Genomic DNA, 26,500 nt, shown 5'->3' on the forward strand with positions numbered 1-26,500 from the left:
AATAATTAATTTGGGTAATATCCCCCAATTTTTACTCCAGGGAATACCTAAATTAAACACTCAGTGTTATCATTGTAAAATTTATTTGCCATTACGTAATGATAAAAATCTAAATAAATCTTATTAGTTGATTCATTTTTGTTCCAGAAATAATATTTTATTCATTGTATTATTTTAATATTGTTATCATGAAAATCTCAGTAATGCATTCAGTAATGCAGAAAATGCAAAATAATCCTTGTTAGTTTGCTCATTTCTATTCCAGTAATAATATTTTATTTATTCTGTTCTTTGAAATCGATCTCAGATACTTACGGTTTAGTAGTTCTCACTCTCCGTGATATATGAAGAGCAATTGGTCCACATTTAATGTTCTTAAATATTGATACAGCTTCTGAATGGGTTAAGTCATGAAAAAGTTGACCATTAACGGCAAGTATTTCATCCCCTAGAAGAAAATATAAGATACTCATCATTAATCTTCTTGTGAAAATTATACACAGTTCAATGATGAGATAAAATGATAACAATAAATTTTGTTACATAAATATTATTATTATTTTTTTTTTTGACCAGCTAATAAATCCCGAGGAACACAAAAGAAGGGGTGTAATAAATACTATGTTTATTGGATGAGAAAGTTCTTCCTTAGTGAGCATTATTTTTAACAGAAAATTTTATCTAATTTTAAATATGTTATGTTAAAGATGTTCAAAAGACATTTTAATAAATTAAATAATAATAGTTGGAGTAAATCTGATCAATAAAAAGAAAATATGATATTCAAGTTATTAATCAATTATCATAATAAATTACCTTCATGAAGGCGTCCATCCTCTGCTGCTTGTCCTCCTTCAATTATGCTTTTTACAAATATACCCATTGCACCACGTGGTGAATCTTTTCCACCAACAATGGTGAAACCCAAACTTTTCTTTCCGGGCCCTTTTTCAAAAACAAAGGTGTACAGTGAATATACATTTGACCTAGGGCGTCTTGGTAAAGTGTAAAATGTTGAAGAACCGCCTGATTCATTATTTAAAGCACATTTTGAAATAGCACTTCCATGTCTTTTTTCAGTAACTGTGTTACATTTTATCTGTTTTCCAGAAAAAACTCCAAAGTTCTTTCTGAAAGCTTTTCGATTTAGGGTATTATTTTTCAAATACTGGTAGGCTTCTTTATGACAGTCAACTTCTTTTTCAAAGTCTACTGTTTCACTCATTATACTTTGCTGAGATTTACATCGCTCATCCTTCAGATAAGAATAAATAAGAACATTTTCATAGTCAACAGAACTTTCTTGCATTTTGTTTGCTTTCCATTCAATATGTCTTGCAATTAGAATATCAACATTAATTGGCCCTGTTGAAATTGTTTCACGAGCTTTTTCAAATGGTAAACCTTTTAACCTTCTTCCACAAATATTAATGACTTCATCATCCACTTGAAAACTGCCTTCCCTAAAAAAGTAAATTAGTATTCATTATGAGACCATGGGTGTTATAAAACTATTAGAAACTCTAAATAACAAATTATTAAAAGAACAATAAGCTCAGATAAATGTAAAGAACTTACTTGTCAGCTAAACTCCCAGGAAGGATATGAGCAATAACATATCCAGGGTTAACTGAATTATTCACTTTTGTCAAACAGATGCCAAGGTTTTCATTAGGATTTTTTCGAACTAATCGTACAAGAATAAAAGATTTTTCATAGTTACTGCATTTATTAGAGGAATTCTTAAAATGTGGTGGCAGAGGTGGTGGTGTATCTGAATCAATGTTATTGATTTCATGCTTTGGCTCATCTCTTGGATTCCGTATGCTATATCCATAAGAAAAATTTTGATAGTCATTATCAGAATTTTCTTGAGATACACTTCTAACATGACACACATTTATTTTATCTTCTGCTGCCTTTGAACCAAAGTAATCAACAAATGAAGAATTTGTTGAACTATTAACTAAAATGCCACTGTCACTGTCATCATTTTCAGCACTCATATTTATGGAATCAGTTTTTCTTGGATTATAATAATGGACAATATCTTCTTCATCTAATAGTTCTTGACGAAACTCTTCCATTCCAGGTAATGCGCCATAAGAAAAGCTACGTATTTTAGCTTTCCTACTTTTATTTTTGTCGCTGGAAATATACTGTTCAGTATCTTGTGAGTTTTGTTTATAAAATTTTGCAATAAATCTATTAGTAGGAGGCTTAAGGTACCTTTCAGACATCAATTTTAATTTAGCAGTTAAGAATGATCTTGAACAAATGTTTTCTTCTTGGTTTTTGGATTTAGAGTTACTAGGTGAAGTAGTGTCTTTGCTACCACTCCCTACAGTGGAATACTCATAGTTACTTGATTCTTTATTTGCTCCTTTCTTCTGACTTTGGTTATAATTTCCATCTTCAACCAAATTTTCAAAAGACAAAGCTTTTGTATATTTTCTGATGCGATTGAAAGCACTATTTTCTTGAGAATAATCAGTTCTATGAGAACTGTGGGATTCAGCTGTATTACTTGATGATTTCAAAGATGGCAAATATGAAAGTCTAGAAATTTTTACTTTCTCAAGTAGTGGATTTCGTTTTTCTCTGGAATTACATGGTTCATCTCTAGGAGAGCCCTCAATTACGTGGCTAGTAGATGATTCCACTGCTAATGACTGGCCATCTAGAGTATAAAAATTCAAGTTGTTTCCTGTGTTGCTTTTGTTGTGGCATTTCATTGAAGACATACCTGAAAAAAATATATGTAATAATTAGAAAAGTAACATATTTAGTTTAAAATCTTCCTAATACAAAATTATAAATAGAATTACTTACCTAAATTTGGTCCTTTATTAGAATTAAAGGAGGGTGGTTCTGCTCCTCCCCCGCCTTCTGCATCCTGTGTTAATGGTGATAGACTGAGGAGCCTTGGAGCATCTGTACTTTTATGAAACCATTTCATTCTAAATCTTCAGTACTATCTAAAACAAAATATATTACATTAAAAAAAAAAAAAGAAAAGAAGATACAACTGCTAGTTCAACATTAAAAAATACCAACAAATGATGTATGATCCTTTTAAGCACAATATTATCTCTCACGCACACTCTCATTATCTCTCTCTGTATATATATATATATATATATATACTCATATCATATTTGTAAATATGAAATCTGAAGTCGTTCATAAAAGAAACAAATGTAATTATTTATATGTATATATAATTGACCGTCCAGATTTAAATATAAGTAGATGGTCAGGGTTGCGGTCAAAAAAAGAAGGACAAATAGTTTAAAACTATTTGTTCTTCTTTTTTGACCGCAACCCTGACCATCTACTTATATGTAATTAAATATTCTTTATGAATAACAACTAAATATATATATTTCGGTGTATGTAATATATCTTTTATCCATATTTTCTAACTATTTAAAAAAAAATTCAATGATGTATTGTAATTTTTACGAACTTTTAAATAAATATAAATTATATATTCTATTAAATAAATTTCATTTCGGCTGTTATAATAATTTCAAAATTTTTAAAATATGAATAAATATTGTGTTCTTGAATGGCAATAGTGTGTTGAAATTTAAGATTAATAGATCAAACAAAATAATGTCCAAATTTCAGGTTTTTATTGGATAGAAACTTTCCCACAAATACAGCTTTATATACAATTACTTTCTTAAATGAGTATACTTGTATATATGCATCAAGTGAGAAATGATTTGGAATTCCTAAATTTCGGTCTGCCTTCTAAATCGTGTATTTTAGACATTGTATACATTTAATTCAAACAATCAGAGCAACACTCACGCATATTTTTACGATCGATTGTCAAGTAGGAAGTGCTTGAACGACTACTGGTTTTAAGAAGACGTTAATCAGAGTTGCCCTTGAGGACACATTAGTGAGCAATTAGTACGTCATTGTTATTCGGGACAGAAATAATTAGCACCTATAGAACTCTTAACTTGTCCTTAGTTCGATGTATTACACATGTCCCAGAAACATATGTATATTGTATACATAATACACTATCTTTACTTGAGCTCATAAAACAATAAATTATGACTAGGGTCAATAAATAACATTTGATCAATTTCCATTAGTTGCCCTTTCTTCCAAAGGTCATTCAGTGTTTTAAACATTAAAGAAGTCAAGAGATTTCTATATTTTAACCAGATAAAATCAATTTCAAGGATCTACTCTCTCCAGAGTTATTTCTTTTCGGTGAAAAGGGACAGTGTCAGAGGTGGATATTCGAAATATTTCACAAAGGGTTCGCTAACAGTAAAATTTCCTTTAACAATTTGTTTACAGTGTTCTAGGAAACTATGGACGAACGGTCTAAGGCTCAACTTTAGCAGTGTTACAGAGTGTAATACGTGTATTTGTAAAAGAAACAAACCGGTAGAAAAGTAAAGTGTATTTAATTACTGCAGTAATTAATTAGGTTCGGAATGGTTTAAAAATTTTAACCACGGGTTTGACCGAACCTGTGCGAACCACTGAATATCACTACTGGATAGTGTTAAAAAAGAAATAATGGAATAAATCATTCGGAAATTTATTTTGTATATTTTTCTAATAATTATATGTATAAATATTTAGAAAATATTGATATTTTTAAATTTATTTAATATAAGTGCATGTAAGTTTTTGAAAAATTAATAAAAATCTAACTTCAAGGCTAGAAATTGCATTACATACAACGATTAGAATAATCAATTTCTAATTTATTTATTTAAACATCAGTACATGCTATAAACTATTGATAGGTATCAATTAATTTATCTATTTTTTAAAAATGGAAAGACGATAAAGAATTATTATAATAAGTCATTATTTAACGTTGCATAGAACACGAATTGTATTTCTAAATTAAATCGGTTTCATTACTTGAAGAAATTATTGCACTGCGTTGGCAGTTGACTGTTATTCCCTTAAGATGATTAATAATTAATTACCTACTTAATTTTTGCGATGACGATGGTTGCTGCTTGACTCAACACACTAGATATGCAACTTCAAGACTCATTGCAGAATTAAGAAGCTAGAATTGTTAACATTTTGTCAAAATTGTTAGCTATAGCAAGGAAATTGCTTTTAAATTTAATAAATAGGACAAATCCTTCGTCAATATTATCTCATATCATAAAATCCGGGTTCTTCTTGGATCAGTAGCACAAATCACCTTATCATTTACGATTTTTTACTCTATAGTTTCGTTAAAATCATTTTAAATCAGGCCAATATATATTCCGCTGATGGTATGCGATTTTTTTAAATAAAATTTTTAAAATAAAAACGCAGTCTGACCCTGAGTGAATCATCACTGCTAAGATCTCATATTATTAAATAAACTAATCTTATAGCTTTACTCTCTTCCTCCAGCCTATTAAAATAATCTTGTCTGACCTGTGAACTGCAGTAATTAACTTTATTTTTCCATTTCATAGAAAACTTGAAGAAAGAACTTCTAAATTAGTTCTAATTTATTTATATTCTTAGCTCGAGGACTGGTACGGCCGCACTGGCCGCACCTGCTTAAGAATGGCTTTGCACAAAAATTAATTATGTAAATGGAATTTAAAATGTTCATATTTCAAATAAATTATATAATTATTTTAAATTTGGAAGAAGATAGTTGACCGTATGAGGTAGATTGTAGGAAGATAGTCGGGTTGACGGTAAAGAGTAAAAGAAAACTATTGTTTTCTGTTAACCAGTATTCTAACTGTTAACCAACGTTTGCAGGGCTTTTCCAGGGCTAAATGAAAAACAAGATATAAACATTGTAATAATTGACAAAACGTTAAAATAAGTATACAAAATAAAAAAAAAAAATACGACAATATGTAAAACAAAATAATAATAATTTAAGGAAGAATACACATAGGAGGAGGACTAGAAACATAGTTGCTGCATCTATTAGTAACTAGTTTCCATATTTATATATATAAATATATATTTGTTTACATATTTTCGTATTTTTCTGTTTATTTATTTTAATGTTTTATCAATACTCATAATGTTTGTATCTTGTTTTTCGTTGAGCTCTGACGAAGTCCTGTAAAGTGTGGTGAAACGTTGGTTAACAATAAACAGTTTTCATTTACTATTTCGATACCTTTATTGACCATCACCCGGAATATTTGCCTACAATAATTATTTTAAGTGCAGGACAACTATTTTTATACAGAAATTCCCGCTAAATAAATAATATCTTAAAAATGTAATTCAAAAGCCATCGGTTCGTATTCCATTCATACTTTGTTTCAATTATGTTAAACAAGTTATAAAACATGGAAGATTACATAATTTATTCTTTTACAACACTACTAATCCTCAGTAATTTACAAGAATTATAATTTCTGGAAGAGATTTTGAGCACCTTAGAAGTATTAAGAATAAGACAGAAATTCAGCAGCAATAGACTGTGTAACTATGTCTATGCTAAACGGGCTTGTGAAATGGATCATAAAATTGCTTTCTACCTGAAACAGAAAATAAAAGGCATAGATGAAGTAGAAGCGCATTGTAAATAAAAAGCTTAAAGATGTTTGAAGCACTTTATAACCATTGTCAACAATCTATCATTGTCATATGGTGGTCCCGCATTATGTAACTACGAGTTCTTAAGGAAAATCAAACAATAAAAAAAAATTGGATATACTTTAAGTATTCGAGGGAGCATCTGCAAGATCTTGAGATGTAAACCGCAAGCCCATAAACTTGCAGTCCGAACAGCACATGGTGGTACCTGATCCAAAAAGTAAAGAATCAAGGGTCTGACTAGCAATAAACTCATGAAAGAATATTTTCAAGTATAAGTGGTTATAGAGACAGATGTACCTATGTGGGCCTTAGTACTAAAATGATGCAGCATTCATTGAAATGCATTTCATCAAAGAAATTTACGAGAAAAACCATTCATGACCTCACACATATATATACAGATACATGCGTGTTTGCGAAGAGGAAGTCATGAATGGTTGGTTACTTATCATATTTTACCGGGCGCTTACTCATGAATAAACAGAACAACTCGGAAACTTGTTTCTTTTCCTTGACATAGAATAAATTACTATATATATATATTTATTTATTTTTTTTATGTTGCCTGAACAACAACTATTCATTAAACTTTAGCAATTGATCCATCTGATATTCATATAAATACTCAAACTAGCTCATTCATTATTATACAACGCAACATATAATTTTTATTACAAACTTTAACAGAGTAATTCTAATGAATTAATTTATTGTCATTTATGAAAGATAAATCGAATTAGAATACTTAAAAATCACTGTTGACGGTGTTGATTATTTTAATTGTCAATGGGACGAGTTGTTTAATTAAATAAAATTCACACAAGGGATTTACTAATATCATTCATATTGAGATATATTGAGGCGAGTAACAACTAAAACTAGGCAGACCCGAGATGAAGGGTGTGTTATAGTCTTCCTCATTGCATTGGAACCAGTTCTGAGGGAGAAACAAGTTTGGTCTCAACCAGGAATCGAACGTAATAATACATAACAGGCAGGAGCGGGGCCTTCAAACGTCATACTATATTTTCTTCTGAGCCACATATATATATATATATATGGTTATTTACCTCATATATGTATCTGTGAATTTAGATTAAGTAATATAGAAAGCAACCATTAACTCGCTAGATAAGATGGTTTTTAGTCTTTTTTTTGGCCTAAAACTTGAATTGAAGCCCTGTCAGCCCAGAGTGAGACTGTCAGGATTCGTTTCAGTCAATATGAATTAATTACTAATTTCTATTTTTATTTCAATTTTTTTTTCTATCAAAAACATTACTTTACTTTCATTCAATAGCAACTAAAATGGTTTTTGTTACATTTTTTTCTTATTCTATATCCAACATACAGACAGAAAATATGAATATTTTAAGATAAACATATGCCTATTTATTTGATTACAATGATGCGGAGGTTTGATTATGCAATAAGTGAAGGAATAGGTGTTGTTTAAAGGAAAGAATGGATGAGAACTGACGAATGGAGATGGGAAGAAAATCCCAGAAGGAGGTTGCACGTATGACGAAGGATTTGCTAAAGAAGGAGGTTCTATAGGAGGGCAGAGAAAGAGAGAGAGAGAAATGCTTTATTCATCCATGCTGCCCAAATACATCGGGTTGCTACATTATACTACATACTAATCAATCCGTGATCAGGCATATATAAATTACATATTTTTACATGTTACAATAAAATAGAAAGAAACAATTTTTTTTTTCCTTTCCCACAGCTTTCTTTTACAATACATTCCTGTCTACACACTAAATACAAATATTTCAATTTATTCCTTTCTTCTTTTCCTTTCCATTTCACAATTTTTATTTCATTTGCTCGACAAATTCACTCTCCCGAATTCTCCCTCTCAGATCCTCCCCAGTGCCCCGCTAAACAAATTCACTATTAGACAGCGATGCGAGGTCAAACCAGAGAAATACTAGTCACAGCAGTAGATCAGTTTACAGTAAAACAAACAAATAAATACATATTACCAGAACAAAACTAATACATAGATTAAAGGAAAATATAATAAAAAGTTGGTTAAAAGAAATACTTGATTGGATACATAAGTCAAAAAAATAAAAATAAAATAATTTAGTGAATAAATAAGTTAAAACACACTAATCAACAGGTCAACTAAAATAAATAAATAAAACAATGAATAATCTAGAGCTAATTCCCATGCAGGTATGTATGATCCCCAGGGAGTCCAAAATAATATTTTCTGCCAAGATCGCAATATCCCCGATGCTAACACCTAATCCTTCTAAGAAGCTCCTTGTTCTATCTGGTATTGCAACGTGAGATCCAAACCAGAGGCCTCTCACGGTGAACTCTCTCTCTCCGAAGGTCTCGCGGAATTTTTCCTTAAGGAAAGGGACGCATTTTTCATATATTTCCTTTTTTTCCCTTTCCACTCCACCTTCCTGTTCGAGGTCATTACTCTCAAATCTTACCGTCGGATCCAAGACCAGAGCCGTGCCTCCGACTTTTGCAAATGCGACATTATCGGCGTATCTTACGGATCCGTCGGTGTCAACGCAATAAATAAATAATCGGTTGGGATCTGGTGTTTAATGAGTGGATAGATGAACGAAGAGTGAGGAGACCAACGATATAGGTAAGTTTTTTTAAAAATTTTTATTTTTAAATTAAATTGATATGGCAAAAAATCATTCCATTCTCTTAATTCTGATTCAGATTAATCTCGTTTTTTATTTTAATAGTTTTAGTTTTAGGACCTGTCGATTTTTGTTCAAACTTATATATTCCCTTAACTTATTTATTTATTAAATTATTTCTTTTAACTAACTTTATTTTTTCTAAATCTATATATTAGTTTTTTTACTTATTTTTTGTAATCTGAGCGGTGACTATTATGGTCTTTGGTTTGACTTTCCATTGCTAATGATAAATTCGTTAAATTTGTTTAACGGATCGAACGGGGGTAACGAATCACTGGAAAGGGGAGGTCTGACAGAGTGAAATAACATAACATGAATAACATTGTAAATGAAATAAAATTTTCAAATGGAATGAAATTGTAAAATTTAAAATACTTGTATTTAGTGTGTAGACGAATATTGATTGTGAAATGTAAATGTAGGGGAAACAAATTGTTCTTATATCATGTGAATTGTATTGTATATATGTCCGATGATGGATTGATATGCTGTGTATTGTAGCAACCCAATGTATTTGACTAGCATGGCAGAATAAAGCATTTCTCTCTCATCAGGTTAAAATTATTATTTATTTACTAGTTCATTATTTATTCGACATGAGGATCTTGTAAATTATGAATGCTTGGTTAGAGTCTTGCAAGCGTAAAATTTCCGTGAACGATAAGACAATAAAATAAAATTAATTCCGAATCATTTCCATGAATAAATTTCAATTATTGAATATTAATAATACGATAGCATTTTGGTTTAATACTTTCCCATATTAATTACATAAAAAGGATATAAATCCGAATTTCATGATTTAATTTGGTTTATTTGCGTTACATTATAAGGTATGGTGTTTATTAGATACCAGTCCGTAGCAGTGGTTGGCCACTGCCAATTATATATATATATATATATATATAATATTAAATAAATTATATATATTCTACAACATTCTACATGTGGTATCACATTCTACATGTTCACTTGCCCAAACATCTAAACTTTTTTGACTTTTAATATGATTTTTGCTGGCTCATAACAGTGGCATTTGGTCTTTATTTTGAGGGTCTTCTTCAGTTTTTCTATAATGCACCTAACTAAGGATTTCCCAAATGAATGAGGTAATTTTTTACGGATTCCTATAGTAAATTAGATTTTAAGACGAATTCATTCCAGGCACTTATTTTCTCGAAGGCATTCTGAAGGCGTAAATCGCCAAACAACATCAATAATGTTTCATTGTTTTTGAAGATTTTGCATACAAACGGTGAGGAAAATAGTAAAACCCTAAAGAAAAAAATCGTTTAAAAATTTTATTTCCCGTAAAAAAAAAGCGTTATAATTGATAAACTATTTAATGATGACTAAAAAACTCTTCAAGTTGGGCAATTTTAAATTTTATGATAACATGTTTTTCAGAAGAAAGTAGAATTTGTTTCCATCGAAACCATTTGAAGGTTACTATCAAGCAAATAATGCATTGTTTTGTTTTTGTAAAACCAAAAATTGAAAGCCCTCTTCGAATGGTTAAAAAAAACTTATACTTACTTTTGAATAATGTATACTTACTATGCTTTAATATAAAATTACTTGACCTAAATTGTTTTTAATTACACTTTTTTATTCAATAACGTGACGCTAACACTTAAAAATTGAATATCCTGATTTTCGGTGCGGAATTGTAACATAATCCATATGAATTTATTTTTCCTAAAAAAAAAAGTTTTCCTACAAATGGTTTTTGTTTAGCTAATAAAACCATTCACAAGTAAATTGTTATTTAAAAAAAAAAAATCTGTTTGCTATTACTCTTTCCGCTAGGCCCCTTAAATATATTTGGTTATACCAAATCTAATTTCTTAAAGAGAATTTTATCTACTTTAAGATGGTATTATTGGGAATTAATTACATATAATAGTTTTTCAGTGATTGCTTCCTATTCAGCAAAAAAACGTAATGCTTTAAAATATATATATATATATATCAATTTTCTCCTAATATATTGTGAATCAGACCATGGTCTACATGAAATTTTTTGGAGCTCTTGATGTCCATCTCCGAAACTATTGTCCAAGACTTACAGAACTCCACCCTCTTTATATACATATGTCATATGTATATATACAATATACAACAGCGTATATATTAGATATTAATGTTTTCTTGATGTCTATAAAAAAAAAATTGTACAAATAAGATGCTCAAAAGTATACCGTGCTAACAGTTACCAAGGGAAATTAAGTCCCTCAGTGTCCGTATTATTAATGGAACAGTTAACGTCACATGAAAGAGGTCTCTTCTTAACCGTTACTCTGGCGTAAGTGTCGGTCATCCTCGGAATTGTGTCCGGGATGTTACCACACGGTTGGACATGGGCTTCACCTAAGTCCAAACTTTTTTTTTTCGTTTTCCACTTTAGGACCGTTAAGTATCACAAAATTTCTTAAAAATTAATACTAAGAAACACAATGTATTCTATTTACTAAGCCTCTAATGTCGAACCTAAAAGTACGTAACTAAATAAATAATTAATTTTTTCTTCATAATTTATTATTGAAGTTTAATAGTTTATTATAAATTAACGATTTGGTGATTGGCGGTAAATATTGCACCTTTTGAGGAACATAATTTTTGGAAATTCATAAAACCTTTGCTCGATAAATAAACTTATTCAATTCTATTTCTTAAAATATTTGGTTCTGAATACGATCGACATTCGAATAACGATTATAAAAAATTTACTTTTCTCTTGTTTCAAATGAAATGTTAGGTATCTTATGGAATGAGTTAAATTTTTTTTTATATGACTGAATAATTTGAGTATTATTAATTTGCAATCGTTATGCAAAGAGAGTAGATGAAGCGACCCTATTCTGGTTTGTTTATTTCTTCAAGTTGTGTGTATACACAATGTTTTATATATACAAAAAGTATATAAAAATACATTTTAAAATTTTTATTTTTCACATATATAAATTTTATAACATTTTGGTAACGTTTCGGCCAAAGATAAAAAAATAAAATTTTTACTAATAACAATATATAAATTTCTGCTTATATAATTTTATTTTTGTACAAATTGGGTGTAATGTGGCCTAAGGAATTTTTCTTTTCTTCAGTAATTCTGATTGATAACTATCAATTAGAATTATTAATAATTAATTGATAAAAAAAAATCCCTGCTTACAATTCGATCGCTTCCCCTTTATCCGAGACCCTTAGCACTTATACCAAATAGTAGATGGCTAGTTACTATAGGTTTAATAAATAAATATAATATTTAAGCCCCGGACCAGACATAACACACTTCGTTCAAAGAATTTTTATTTGTAAGCGCACGGTAAAAATGCCTCCCCAAAGTGAGAAGGATAGCAATCTATGTTTACCTAATTTACGATCAGTGAATGTCTGACCCTTGTTAAAGCATATTGTTTTTCCCAGTTCCCAGATATTTCTCCTTGAATTGGATTTCATCATTTGTTTCAGGTCATCATTATCTGTTGGTGATTTACCTTCTTTTACCTACCATGATTTCAAGGTTGAAAACAAAACTTCTCTCTAAAACCCTTTCCCTTAATGTGTTTTTAAGTCTCTGAACGTAAATGCCGTAAAATACTCATATGCCTCATAACGTAAGTTATGAGTAAGGTGCAACATTGAATTACTTGTCTTTACTTACAAAGTAGCTGAATAGGATATGAATTAGTTTTTACATTTTTACATGTTTTAAAAATTTTCATTATTTCAATTTTGACATAAAATTACTCGTGTTTATCATTGATAATTCACCATGTTCCTAATTGGTTTTCTTATTTATTTTTTCTGTAAACGACGATTGAAATCGCGAAAATCTGACAAATTAAATTGTTATTGTAATTATAAATTGTTGTAAAAATTATATTGTTCCATCATTTCTTACTGGTTTTCATAAAAACAATGGAAAGAAAAATTGAAATAAAACAAAATTATTCACTTAAAAATTAAGGTTCCGTTTGTTGTGTTACGTGTACAAGTTAAAACGCGTCAATGATTCAACAAATGATGGTAATTACTTAAAGATATTCTTTAATTCCTCTGAAATAAGTTATAAAATAAATGTTATTGGTAAGAATTTTATTAGGTAATTTCGGGGGGGGGGGGGGGTAGTTTTAAAGAAAAAAATACACATTTTAAAAAAATAGTACTAACAAGGGTACTAACGTAGGAACATCGATTTTAATAAAACTTTTTTGTCTCGCCAATGCGCCATCGGAGCAGAAAAAAAAAGTTTATATAATAATAAAAATTTTTACATCATTTTCTGCCTCTACTCTGTTTTGGTTATAAGTTTATTACAAACCAACCGATTTTTATTTATAAGAAAACAAGATTGCTGATAGTACTAGAGGAGTTTAAATGAATGAAAAATTACAAAAATCATAAGACGCTTGAAATATCCGAACAAATTTTTTCTAATTAATCAAGTCAGATTCATTTTTGGCGCCCTTTAAAAATCAAATATCATTTTACATAAAAATTAGAAATACTCGGACTTGATTTTTTGGACTTTTTTTCTTTCAATGTATCACGTTCACGAAAAACTCTTTACAATCAAGAAATAAGTTGAAATAAAATAAAATATTAGTCGTAGTAGAAAAGTTAAAAACGAATAAATAAAATAAAACTTGTATGTTAAAATTAAATAAATAAATAAGTTAAACAACCAAAAAAAATATCATTAATTATTATTATTAATTTAGATCAATTTTTTTATAAATACAAAATTAATAATTTATGTCTATTTAAATATTAAAAAATCAGAAAGTTTTTAGATAAGACTCCGATATTGATGTATTTGTAGGGAGCTTTTAAAATGATATATGTTTGGTCGAAACACAAGGATTTGTGTTCAATAAATCCGATAAACTAAATAACGAAGAAATTTGGAAACCACTAGAGGAAAATTACAATTCATTGCGTGAAATATCTCACATTTTCCCCAGAAACCGCATATTCCTGTTTGCCACTCTTCTTGGATTTTCGAAAGCCGAAGCAGATGGCAAGGGGGTTACGGCTCGACCATAGGGCATCGGTTGCATAACCATATACTGGGTCAGCTCGCTGCTTCAGGTCGTCAGTGGGTTCTGTCTGGGTATTGGGAGTAACTTGAACAATGTAAACACTTAAAGAAGCAGAAAACCTCTTAAGCTTCATAATAAAAAAAGAGGAGATATTTAATATATATAAATTAAAAACTAAGTATTTTACAAACTGAAAATCATTAACACTCAATGAGTATATTTTATACCGATCCAGTTAGTACAAGAACCAGGAAGAAAAAAAAGGGAGTTATCTCACCCCAATTTTTGATTACATTAATGAAAACTACGTATAATTACTAGTCAAAACTGGTGAGTCTGCCAAGTATAGGTAGGGGAAATAAAAATGGCGGCTGTTTCAAAACATTAATTTTTCATTCGGAGCTCAATATCTTAAAAACTACCAACAACACTAGAAAATCTAAGAGAAGATCATTGAAAGAAGAGTAAATTTGCTGAAATATTAGCCCTAAAAGAGCTATTTACGTCCAATAGTTCTCGAGATATAGCTTTTTAAAAAGCAAAATTTCTTAATGGCTAATTTATTTTGAGAAATATATATCTCAGGAATTATGAGACGTACAGATGTCTATTAGCACTCAAATTAAAGCTAGTTTAATGGACTATAAATAAGGTTACGAACTTTACCTTCGTAGGAATAGTAGTTTTCATGATATTTCCTAAAATAAATTGATTTATAGTTGTTCGGACAATAGGTTTGATTTATGAAAAACTTCATTTCAGAAACCATTTGACGTAAAATGTTTGCCAGCGCTCAAATTAAAGCTAGTTAAATTTACAACAATAGTTAATTATGTTTATCTTTGTAGGAGTAGTAGTTTTTAGGATATTTGGCAAAATAAACAAACAAAATGTTAATTTATAGTTGTTCGTATAAAATGTTGGATTTTTGAAAAAATATTTCTCTAGATCCATAAGACGCACATATGTCTGCCAACACTCAAAATAAAGGAAATTTAACTTACTATAAACGAGTATATGACACTTATCTTCGTAGGGGTAGTAGATTTTATGATATTCACATATGAATATAAATTTGGAAAATGAAAATTTGTCGGAACAACTATAAATCAATTTATTTTAGCAAATTTCATGAAAACTACTACTACTACGAAAATAAACGTTATAAACTACTTTATAGCTCATAACACTAGCTTTAATTTGAGTGCTAATAGACATCTGTACGTCAAATGGTTTTTGAGATATAGATTTTTCAAAATAAATTCACTAATTACTGATCTTTCAGTACGTCCCATACAACATTTTAATGAAATGTTGCTTTTTAAAAAGCTATATCTTGAAAACTATTTAACGTAAATAACTCTATTAGGGCTCATATTTTAGCAAATCTGTTCTTCTTTAAATGACGTCCTCTTAGGTTTTCTTGTGTTGTTCCTAATGTTTTAGATATAGAGCTCGGGATGAAAAATTAGTTTTTTTTAAGGTTTTGAAACAGCCGCCATTTTTTATTCCCCCTACCTATACTTGGGAGACTCATGAATTTTGATTAGTAATTATACATAGTTTTCATTAAGGTAATCAAAAATTGGGGTGAGATAACTGCCTTTTTTTTGGGGGGGGGGGAGATTTTGTACAAAGTCTTTATTCGATCTTCCTTGGTCAGCCATCCCATGCAGGGGAATGGTTCCAATTAGTTGGGAAGGGGTACGTTCGTAAATTTGTCAACAATTTTGACAGGTTTTTCCTACTATATTTGAATATTTAAATTTCATAAACGGAAGAGATATCTGTCATAAGTGAAGGTTTATCCGGTTTATTTTAAAATTTACATTTTTTCCGTGAAGTGTTACAAATCAATTTATGATAAATTTCATGTTATTCCGATAATGTAATTAATGTATCTACAAGGGATCTTCTCATAATATACTTTTTTTTCGGTGGTAACTTTCCGAAAGTGGAAACATTGAATTTTGCCAAAAAACCTTCTCAATTATATTATGCAATATTTTAGTGATCCACCTATATTCAGATACCGCCTATATCTCCAATTTCTATCCATCCACACCCAAAAGAATTGAAATTAATGTCCTGATTTTCAATCAAAATTTGTACATCGATAGAATATTTTGTTATAATTTATTTTTAGCCTTCATTTTATAGTAAATGGGTGATATTTTATTAATTAAAAACATTATAAATATCAACTTTTATAATTATTGCTCTTAATTGTCAATTATCACTAGTTTATTATTAGAAGTTACATTTTGATTTAGTATTATGTATTTGTTGATTTTTTTTAATTTCCAATATTATTATATTATTTGGTTTTAATTGTCAATTATCACCTTTTTTTTAGTTTATTATTATATACATTTTGATTTAATATTTATTTGTTGATTTTTTTGCTTTATTTTTTCTATTAAAATACCATTCTTTTAGCCTTTATTGTGTTGAAAAAGGATGTTGTTTTATTGATTAAAAAAAATTGGTAAATATGAATTTTTAACATTATTCGCTATTTATTGCCAGTTGCAATTTTATTTCTATTTTTCAATTTAGTATATTACACAGAAGTTACGCTTTGATTCGATATTATTTATTGATTTTTCGCTTTCTACTCTAAGACACTAAAAACCAATTTTCATTTTCTGTATTATTATTCTGAAAGAATTCGTCCCAGAATGAAAAAAGAATTTTATTATTATTAGTATTATATACTTCTATCATAACAGTTTCATTTCCAATACATATAAGTATATATATGATTACTATATTACATATATTTATTTTACTTATAAAATTTAAGGACAAAAATTAAACCATTTTCATATCATATGCTTCACTGGAATTTAGATTTTAAACTGAAAAATGTGTAACTATTCAACGAGAGTCGACATCAATACAAGATGGACACGTTTGCGCTAAATGTCAAGTGTTTCACATTTCACGTTTCAGAGAAAAGGTATCACGTAAAGCGTTAAGTCCCTTTCAAAATAGAGTTTAAAGTTTACATTTTTTTTTTTAGATATGAATTCTCCGATTTATATAAGAAAATTACATCAAAGTGATATTCCGTCTTTCATAATATCCTTTCTTTAATATTTATTACTTTGTTCATATCTATTTATTACTTTGTTCATATCTATTTATTTCTTTTTCATGTATAACTGTTTATATAATTTTTTTTTTAAATTTTATGTATATATATATTTATTGTTATATGATAACTATTATGGTTGTTTTTAAAGATTTTAATTGGATAGTACTTAAGTGCGAAAATACGATGAATTTTTATGAGTATATGTTTTTTATTTTATTGACAATTTTTATTATTTATATTTTAATTTTATTATGTTTGTTAAAAATGGTAATTAAAAACAAAAAAAAGGAAAGGTGTATTAGGTTAAGGGGGACAATATAATTAGATACATAAATAAATAATGAAGACAAAAAAGATGAATAATAAGGAAAAAATAAAATAAAATATAGGAAGAAAACAAATAAAAAAGTAAAAACTAAAAAAAAAAACATGTGTTACTATTCTATATTGTAAATTTATTTTAATGTCTCTATACAATATAAGAATTAAACCCAATACAGCACAACTTTTTTAAACACAATTTTCCTCTCTCCTAAAATATTGATAGTTTAAAGCCTAATTTTATGCCTCTGTAGGTTCAGTTTAAACTTAAATTGAATCCCCGCAGAACCTATTTTTTAAGGTGTTTTCTTTTTTTTTTTTACTTCATTAATTTCTTTCCACTACTTCAGGACTACAGATCTAATTTATAGTATATGCAATACAAACGAATATTCATGACATGAAAAAAAATCTTTCCAAACAGCTAAAAAAAAAAAAAGAAAAAAAAAAAAGAAAAAGCGAACATTGAAAAACATCTCAATATATCTCAAATAAAAGGTTATCTCACTCCATCACCTTCAAGCGATTTGTAATTCGATGGAGATTTTGTATTAAAATACTTAACTTTCCTTGACTAAACCTTAGCCTCCACTGGCAAGTCACAAAATAGACAATGTGCCTTCTCTTCATACAATCATAATATGAAAGAGGACAGAGAATAAAAATTACATTAATACAAAAACAAAATAAAGATTTAGTTGGCATAGCATACAACTTACACTTACCATCCTGCTTTGAGATGAAATAATTCATAATACATTTCAAAACAGTAATTTATTTATTATTCAGGATGGCAATAATTGCCCTTACTTTAAATTTATATTTAAGTGACAAAAATAAAATCTAACTACTTTCATTAAACATGAAAACTTTTTTTTTATTTATAAAAAAGGCTAAAATCGATGAGATCAAGTAAATGGTACCTACATAGAGGAACGAGTATGGCTAATACTTATATATATTTAAAAAAAATTAATTTTGTACAGATTTTTATGTAATTTTGAAATAACTGTTTAGTGGTATAAAGGTTGAAATCGAAAAGCTCTATAATTCTACAGATGATGAGTTTTAAAATGGTGAATCATGTAAAAAAACTATTTGCTAAAATCGAGCAAAAATCATATTTTGTCTTTTATTGCCCAATCTTATAAATCTTTATGTAAGTATCGATGCGCGCTGGCAAATGCGTTTGTAAAAGTATGTACAACATGTAAACATATTTAAATATACACACTCTTACTAGGTTTCCTAGTATACATATACTCCTTCTCATATCTAAAATTTTTTTTTTTATTTTCGCTGGGTATTAAGAGTGGCTTTTGTTCTATCTTTCGAGTTTATTGTTTATTTTTAAACTTTTCTCCAGTTCTTATCCAGTACACCTAACTCCTGATTTTCCACTGGGATGGGGGTAATTTTCTGTACAGATTCTGATAGTAAATGAAATTTTAAGATAAATTCATTCCTATCACTTTTTTTTTATTTATAAAAAAGGCTAAAATCGATGAGATCAAGTATCCTTCATGTGAGACGATTTGAGGGGTGGTAAGTAAAATATTGTTACAAAACCATGAAAAAACGAAAACAATTAAAATAATATAAAAAAGTAAGAGAATAAATAACAGTAAACTAAGAAGTGGCTAAATATGATTTAAAATATGTAAAAATTTATATGAAAATGATATAAGTAAATAAAATAAAATGAGAAAAATAGGAATAAACAAGAAATACAAAAAAGTGTTAGATATATATTGAAAAGGAAAATAATAACAAAGAAAAAAGAAATAGTTTTTTTTTCCTTGACCTTTATTTTATTATTATTTTAGTGTGTACGGGATTTTTATATTTCTTTTTTATCTGATTTTTTACTTTTTATCATTTCAGTGTACATCTTATTTTTATTTTATTTACTTTTTTCATTTTTATATAAATTTTCACATATCTAAAGTCATATTAAGCCACACCATAGTTTACTTTTATTACATGTTACCCCATTCTCTTACAATTTTACTTAATTTAAGTTGTCCTCTATCTTTTTTAGCCCTGATGAAGCCCCGTAAAGTAAGGTGAAACGTTCACTCACAATAAATAGTTTACTATTTTATTTATTTTGACCTTATATACGACACATAGTCGATCAACGATCTTCCAATTTATTTTCTCCTTAGGTTAAATATTTTATGCTTATCTATTACTAACAATGGGAGATTTTTAACTATTTAAATAAACAAAATCAAAGTTACTTCAGAAGATTTTTGTTAGTAAAATCATCATTTAAGCTCTGTTGAAATATTTTAATGAGGTCTAGACCTAGGTGATGTTGTCGGTCATCTAATCGTACACGGATGAGTTTATTAAAACTCTTTATAGCCGTTTTGGAAAATATTTTATGACAATTTTGTGAGCTAGGTTATTTGTTCTCAAGTAACCTTAAATGTATATTACCATTGAAAACTGAGATTCGAATTTTTTTCACGATCGCAATATTTCCCCTATTTCATATGCAGATAAAATAAAATAAAATTTTTGATCAATTAATTAAAATATCAAATTAGGATATGATTGAATAAAATATCATATTTTACCTCCAGACATATTTTTAGAAATGATCAAACTGTGGCAATTGTATTCTAAATATAGCCGATTGAAAAACAACTAAAACTGTTTAAGCATCACAATAATTCAGTGCTGAACAATCGAAAAAGACAATGGGTTTAGGGACCTGATTTTTCAAAATATTTATAATTTTTTTTATTAGCAGTACTAGCAAGACCTTTTGTGGTTATTAAATTTTAATAATCTTTAGTAGTCATCAAATAATAAGTATTAGCGTGGCTCAAGTCAATTTAACACATGTAAAATAAACTTATAAAATACAAACAATAAGTGGCAACATATTTCTTTACTAATAAATTTAGCATTCTATAACTAATCACAAAACCATTATATAACCTATCTCAACAACCAGGTTGGGTATATTATAATTTTATTTCAAACTGCATTTTTATCTATTTATTTTTTTATTAAAAATTCTATAAAATTTAGTTACAATAAAATTATCAAAAATTAAACTATATTCATCATAAATTAATTTTACAAAATATCTCTGCATAATGCTGGTTTAAATTTCCGATGGTATGAATAAAAAACAACGTTTAACAATACTATTTTTATTCAAAATAATATTCAGTATTAATTTAAAAATAAGAAATTGTCATAATTTTGGTTTAAAACAGGTTACTACGTACTACTCATTCGGTGCAGAATTTGTTATGCTATAACTTTTCTTTTAAGGACCACCAGAAATGGGTTATAAAAATTATAAAAAATAAAAAAATAATTATTTGTAGATTATATGCGTCCGGTTCCCGTACTTTTAAGTTGTCCTTTAAGTCAGTTGTTCATTCCCCCCCCCTCTATCTCAACTATTGCCAGTATATTGTCCAACAATATGATTGATTGAGCTTAAAGAAGTATTTATTTCTAAATAATGAACTGAGAAACCAATAATTACAAAATAACGTTTTAATAGAAATTAAAAAAAAAAAATTAGAAGATCGTTGATAAGCCGTATATAATTAATAAAAGAAGAAGGTCCGGGTTCGGTTAAAATAACTGGAATAGTAAACTATTATTTATGAACCGACGTTTCGCCCCGCATTTCAGGGTTTCATCAGGGCTAAAAAATATTTAGTAACATTATAAAAAAAAAAAAAGGCAAAAACTAAACTTAAGTAACAGAGTAAGAGAATATGATAACAAGAAATAAAAGTTTAAATAAAAGTGTGGTTAAAAATTAAATAAAATGTGTAAAAAAATATATAAAAATGAACTAATAAAATAAAATAAGGTGTACAGTGAAAATCATAAATAAACTAAAATTATAAAAAACGTATTATAAGGGAAAGGGAAATAATAACAAACAAAAATTAGATTAAAAAAAATATAAAAAATACAGTACACACAAAATACGGAAAATAAGAATAAAGTAGTTCATGAAAACAGGAAAAACAAATTTTTTTAAAACTTTTTTCCTGACCTTTATGTTCCATCATTTAATGTGTACTGTATTTTTTTAATCTAATTTTTATTTGTTATAATTTCCCTTTTATGTCTAATAAAGGAGCAGTGACCTACAACCAGAGTTGGGCAACTATGAAACGAATAGCTAAAATTACCATGAATACTATATTTATTTTTCAATGGTTCATTCATGACAACTTTAGCTATAGTTAATTTTTGCCCATCTCTGCCTACAACTTGGAAAACCCAACCTCGACCCGAAGTCTGAAGCCCAGACTGCTGCAGAACCTCCTGCTATAAATTCTGTGGTTATCAATTCAAATATTTACATAACTCCTATTTTATTTATTTTCTTTGTTTTTTTTCCTCATTAGAGGGCAATTATTTGTTTTGTCAAGTCTACGAATGTTATTAACTTTACTTCTCTCGCTTATCAAGAATTATTATTTTTATCTATTTATTTTATCATATTTTTTTAAAAATTATAACGTTGTATCTAGTTAGGACTTTTGAACGAGAATATACCTCCTATAATCAACAGTTAAAAAAAAAATTGTTATATCAACCAAGTAAGGCCCACCAGGTATTAAATAAAAAAAAAAAGTCTAATTTTTTTTTTTATATTTCTTGTTTATTTATACTTTTCACCGTACATCTTATTTTATTTTCTCTGATTTACTTATTACATGTTATTTTTTTTTCCGACTTTATTACTTAATTTTATTTTTTTTTTTTTAGCCCTGGTTAAGGCCTACAACTTGGGGCAAAAAGGTTGGCTCGCAAGAAATAGTTTATTTACTATTTGGGTTAGTTTTAACAAACTCGGGCCATCTTCCTATTATTAAAAAAAATGTTGAACATAGCCGAGACGAATCACTAACACAAACCGCACTAGATATTTGTACTGTGTAATAAATCTCATTGAAGCTACATCAATGATGAGTTGAGAACTTAATTGCCAATAAAAATTATTGTATACTTCGTCTTCAAATAAAGTCTTATACGACTTTATGATTCTGAGAACCAATAGTATTGAGCCGCGGTGCACAATCCAACCGTCAATTTTTTTTTTACTTTTTAATCTCAACAATGAAACTCATTATAGCACGTTTTAAAGTCACGGATCACGCTGTCCTGAACAACCTTAGCAAACTGTTGTTGATAGGCATATCAAAGGGAAAATTGAAAACCATTATTATTATGTAAATAGGAAACATATACACAATTTTCTATTCCATAAAGGCCAAAGGGGAGATTCATAATCGATGTGTGAAGCGAGCAGCAAAATAAACAGCATTCCAAAAGGGCAGTTGTGAGAAGGAAAGAGAATAAAAATAAATCACTGGAGTCAAATATAAATAATAAAAATAAACCAAAGGATTTGTGTAATAAATCAGAATTATTTTTTGATAAAAATATGAAATACACAAAATGATTTCGAAACTTGTAATAAATTGATATTTTCAATAATAAAGTTTTAAAGATTTACATTCGTACTTACTTCTGTAAGTTTTCGAAAGATAGCTTTTAAAAAAGCAGCATTTTATAAAAATGTTGCACAGAACGTACTGGAAGATTCACTAATCAGTGAATTTATTTTGAGAAATTTATATCTCAAAAACTATTCGACGTACAGATGTATATTAGCACTCAAATTAAAGCTGGCTTAATGGACTATAAAGTAGTTTATGAAGTTTATCTTCGTAGGAGTAGTAGTTTTAATGGTATTTTCTAAAATAAATTGATTTATAGTTGTTCGTACTACTAATTTTTCAGCACATTTTTATGAAATGTTGCTTTTTAAAAAGCTATATTTCGAAAATCATTGAACGTAAAAAGCTCTATTAGGGCCAACATTTCAGAAAATTTACTCTACTTTAAATTATGTTCTCTTAGGTTTTCTAGTGCTGTTGGTAGTTTCTTAGATACAAAGCTCAGAATGGAAAACTAATTTTGTTTAAGGTTTTAAAACAGCCGCCATTTTGTATTCTACCTGTACTATTGGCAGACTCATCAATTTTGACTAGTAATTATACATGGTTTTTATTAAAGTAATCAAAAATTGGGATGAAATAACAGCCTTTTTTTCCTACCAGTACTGAGACGGCAAGATAGTCTCCACCCCAATATTTCAGAAATTCATTTTAAAATAACTTATTAAAAAATTGAATAAATATTACAAGCAATAAGTATCATTTGAACGGAATTGATGAGATTTAATAATAACGGAAACTGTTTTTTTTTATCCTGTTCCACGACTTCCTAGCTGTATGTTGCCAACGTCTCTTTCAGTGTAGTTACGTGCCATGTGAAAAAACACATGACTGGGCTACTCATTTATGTATGGCGTTCAATATCCAGTTCCTATATACTGTTATCATGTTTCACTGAGTTTCACCCTTCCAATATTGCTTAACTGGGGATTAAGGTTATTTATAGATAGGTAGATGATTACAAATGTATCAGATAATGAGAAGAATTTTAGGGCTACTTCACAGTAACTGAACCATAATCACTTAAAACCTTAACCTAATTTGCAATAAATATTTGAAGATGCCTGATTGACCGTGTGTAATAATAGAAGAAAATTGGCTGGGTGCGGTTAAAGTAATTCGAATAGTAAACTATATATTTTGAGCCAACGTTTCGCCCCACATCCCAGGGCTTCATCAGGGCTAAAAAAATATACAAACGACTAAAATTAAGTAACAGAGTAAGAGAACAGGATAACATGAAATAAAAGTATACTGTGGTGTAGTTAACTAATTATATAAAATATGTAAAAAATTATATAAAAATGAACTAATAAAATAAAATAATTTTTACGTTTTGTCTCACTTTCCTGTCCTGTCTTTTATCTGGTATTATTTTTAAATTCTCACCCCCCCCCATACTTTATTTTATTACCTTATATTTCATATTTACTATCCATTATTTTTCTTTTATATTTATATCTTATTTTTTACTTTATATTTATATATCTTATTTTTACTTTATATTCACAATTTTCCAACTTTTATTTTATATTAAGTTTTTTCCAACTTAAGTATACTTACATTAATTACTTTATTATTGATTAATGTTCTATTATATTAATTTACACTCCTCTGTACCCCTATTTATTTTTTATATTGTCTTTTCTTCATCATATTGTATTTATTGTAATCCACTCCGTATAAGTATATATATATTATTATGTATGACCCTATTATTTATATTATCATTTAATATTAGCCTATTTTTTTAATATTTTCTTTAATTTTCTAATACTGTTTACTTTAAAATTATTTTCAAATGTAACGTACTTTAACTGTCAATTTCCCTTACTTCTCTATAGCACCCTGTCAACAGTTCACTTTCACACTGACTTCTAGTCCAAAAGGTAAGTTTTCTGTCTTTTTCATTATCTTCCTTCATTATTAATTTTATTCTTATCCCCCTTTTTCATCTCTTAGTTTGTAATGTATTTTATATTTTCTCTTATTTTTTCTGTTTTCATTAATTGCCTATACATTTTTATTATTCTTATTTAATTTTTACGTTTCACTGTGCATCTTTTTAATTTTTCATTTACTTGCTTCATTTATGTTTACATTATAGTTGTGGTATCTTTTGTAGACCAGGAGAAGCCATGCAACGTGGGACGAAACATTGGCTCAATATAAATGGTTTAATCACTATTTGAGTTTTTTTTTACCGGACTCGGACCATTTTTTTTTTTTATTGCAATAAATATTATTTCCTGATGTGTAAAACAGCTGAAGAAATTTTTAAAAAAAAATTAACTACACACACATCTATCTTCTGTTCATATTTAATTTTGCTTGAAACAAAAATCTGCTTCATGAATTGCAAATGATTTTCTACGTAAACATAATTTTTCAAAAATTCTTATCTGATAGAATATAGGAAACCGATGTAGAACCTTTCAAAGTAAAGAAATAATCTCAAGAGATCGAAAATAGTTATTTGAAAGAACGTGTACTTTACGAGCCTTCAAAACGTTTACTATATTCGAAGGAAACAAAACGTTGACACAATTCCTTTTGAATATCTGGAAGGAGTCTGGGTCTCTAGAACGCAAATGCGGCCACAATCTAAACCACAACAACCAGTTACGATTGCTTTATTTCTAACGAAATGATATCGAATGACCAATCCTGCTTACTAATGGTTTTTTCTACGAACCAGTTTAATTGTCAACACTAGGTTACGGCGCCTTTCTACTATTGTTTAACATTTTGAAAGAGTAAGCTCATTTCTTTATTCCTCTCAGGCGTTCTATAAGAAAGGCATCGGTACAAGAAATCCCCTGCAATCCGTTGATCAGTGCAATTTTCCTTATCCACCCGGAAACAAGACGTTTAAATAATAAAATGATTTCCGATAGCAGTCAACAGATGCTACTGTTTGTAAAAGTAAAGTTAAATATTTATTAATCGCATACCATTTATCAGTCAATGAACCGTAATGAGAAGCGATGGAACCTTGAACTAAAACGGATACTACCTGGTAATAATAAACACAACGATGCTGGGTAAAAAAAAATATGCTGTGGGTAGCATAAAATTTATGCAACAGTATGTCTCTTATGTTTTACAAATGTATGCTAATCTCCAGATATTATCTTTCGTGTAAGACATACATCACAATAATTATATACGTATTTTTTTCCTCATATAATTAAAGTAGGGCTGACTCTTACAGAACCTTCGTATAGTACGGAAACCAGGTACTGGTTATAAGTAAAATGGGACTCT

General features: G+C 28.4%; 1 protein-coding gene across 3 annotated transcripts in view; it reads right to left on the bottom strand.

Annotated features, from left to right (window-relative positions):
* LOC106681422 (PDZ domain-containing protein 2) overlaps positions 1 to 26,500 on the bottom strand; it is a 161,587-nt gene that overhangs the window by 2,158 nt on the left and 132,929 nt on the right. For 2 of the 3 annotated variants that reach the window (XM_014421738.3, XM_067044631.1), the window contains 4 exons: positions 2,833 to 2,978; positions 1,579 to 2,746; positions 817 to 1,463; positions 316 to 448 (listed from right to left, as the gene is read on the bottom strand). In XM_014421738.3, coding sequence (XP_014277224.1) covers positions 316 to 448; positions 817 to 1,463; positions 1,579 to 2,746; positions 2,833 to 2,959 — 2,075 coding nt within the window. In that variant the 5' untranslated portion in view covers positions 2,960 to 2,978. The remainder of the gene's footprint in view (positions 1 to 315; positions 449 to 816; positions 1,464 to 1,578; positions 2,747 to 2,832; positions 2,979 to 26,500) is intronic. The other variant, XM_014421739.3, reaches the window with a different exon arrangement.

The sequence above is a fragment of the Halyomorpha halys genome, unplaced genomic scaffold, assembly GCF_000696795.3.
Source record: "Halyomorpha halys isolate HHAL.00 unplaced genomic scaffold, Hhal_1.1 Scaffold337.1, whole genome shotgun sequence".
Classification (NCBI taxonomy): Eukaryota; Metazoa; Arthropoda; class Insecta; order Hemiptera; family Pentatomidae; genus Halyomorpha; species Halyomorpha halys.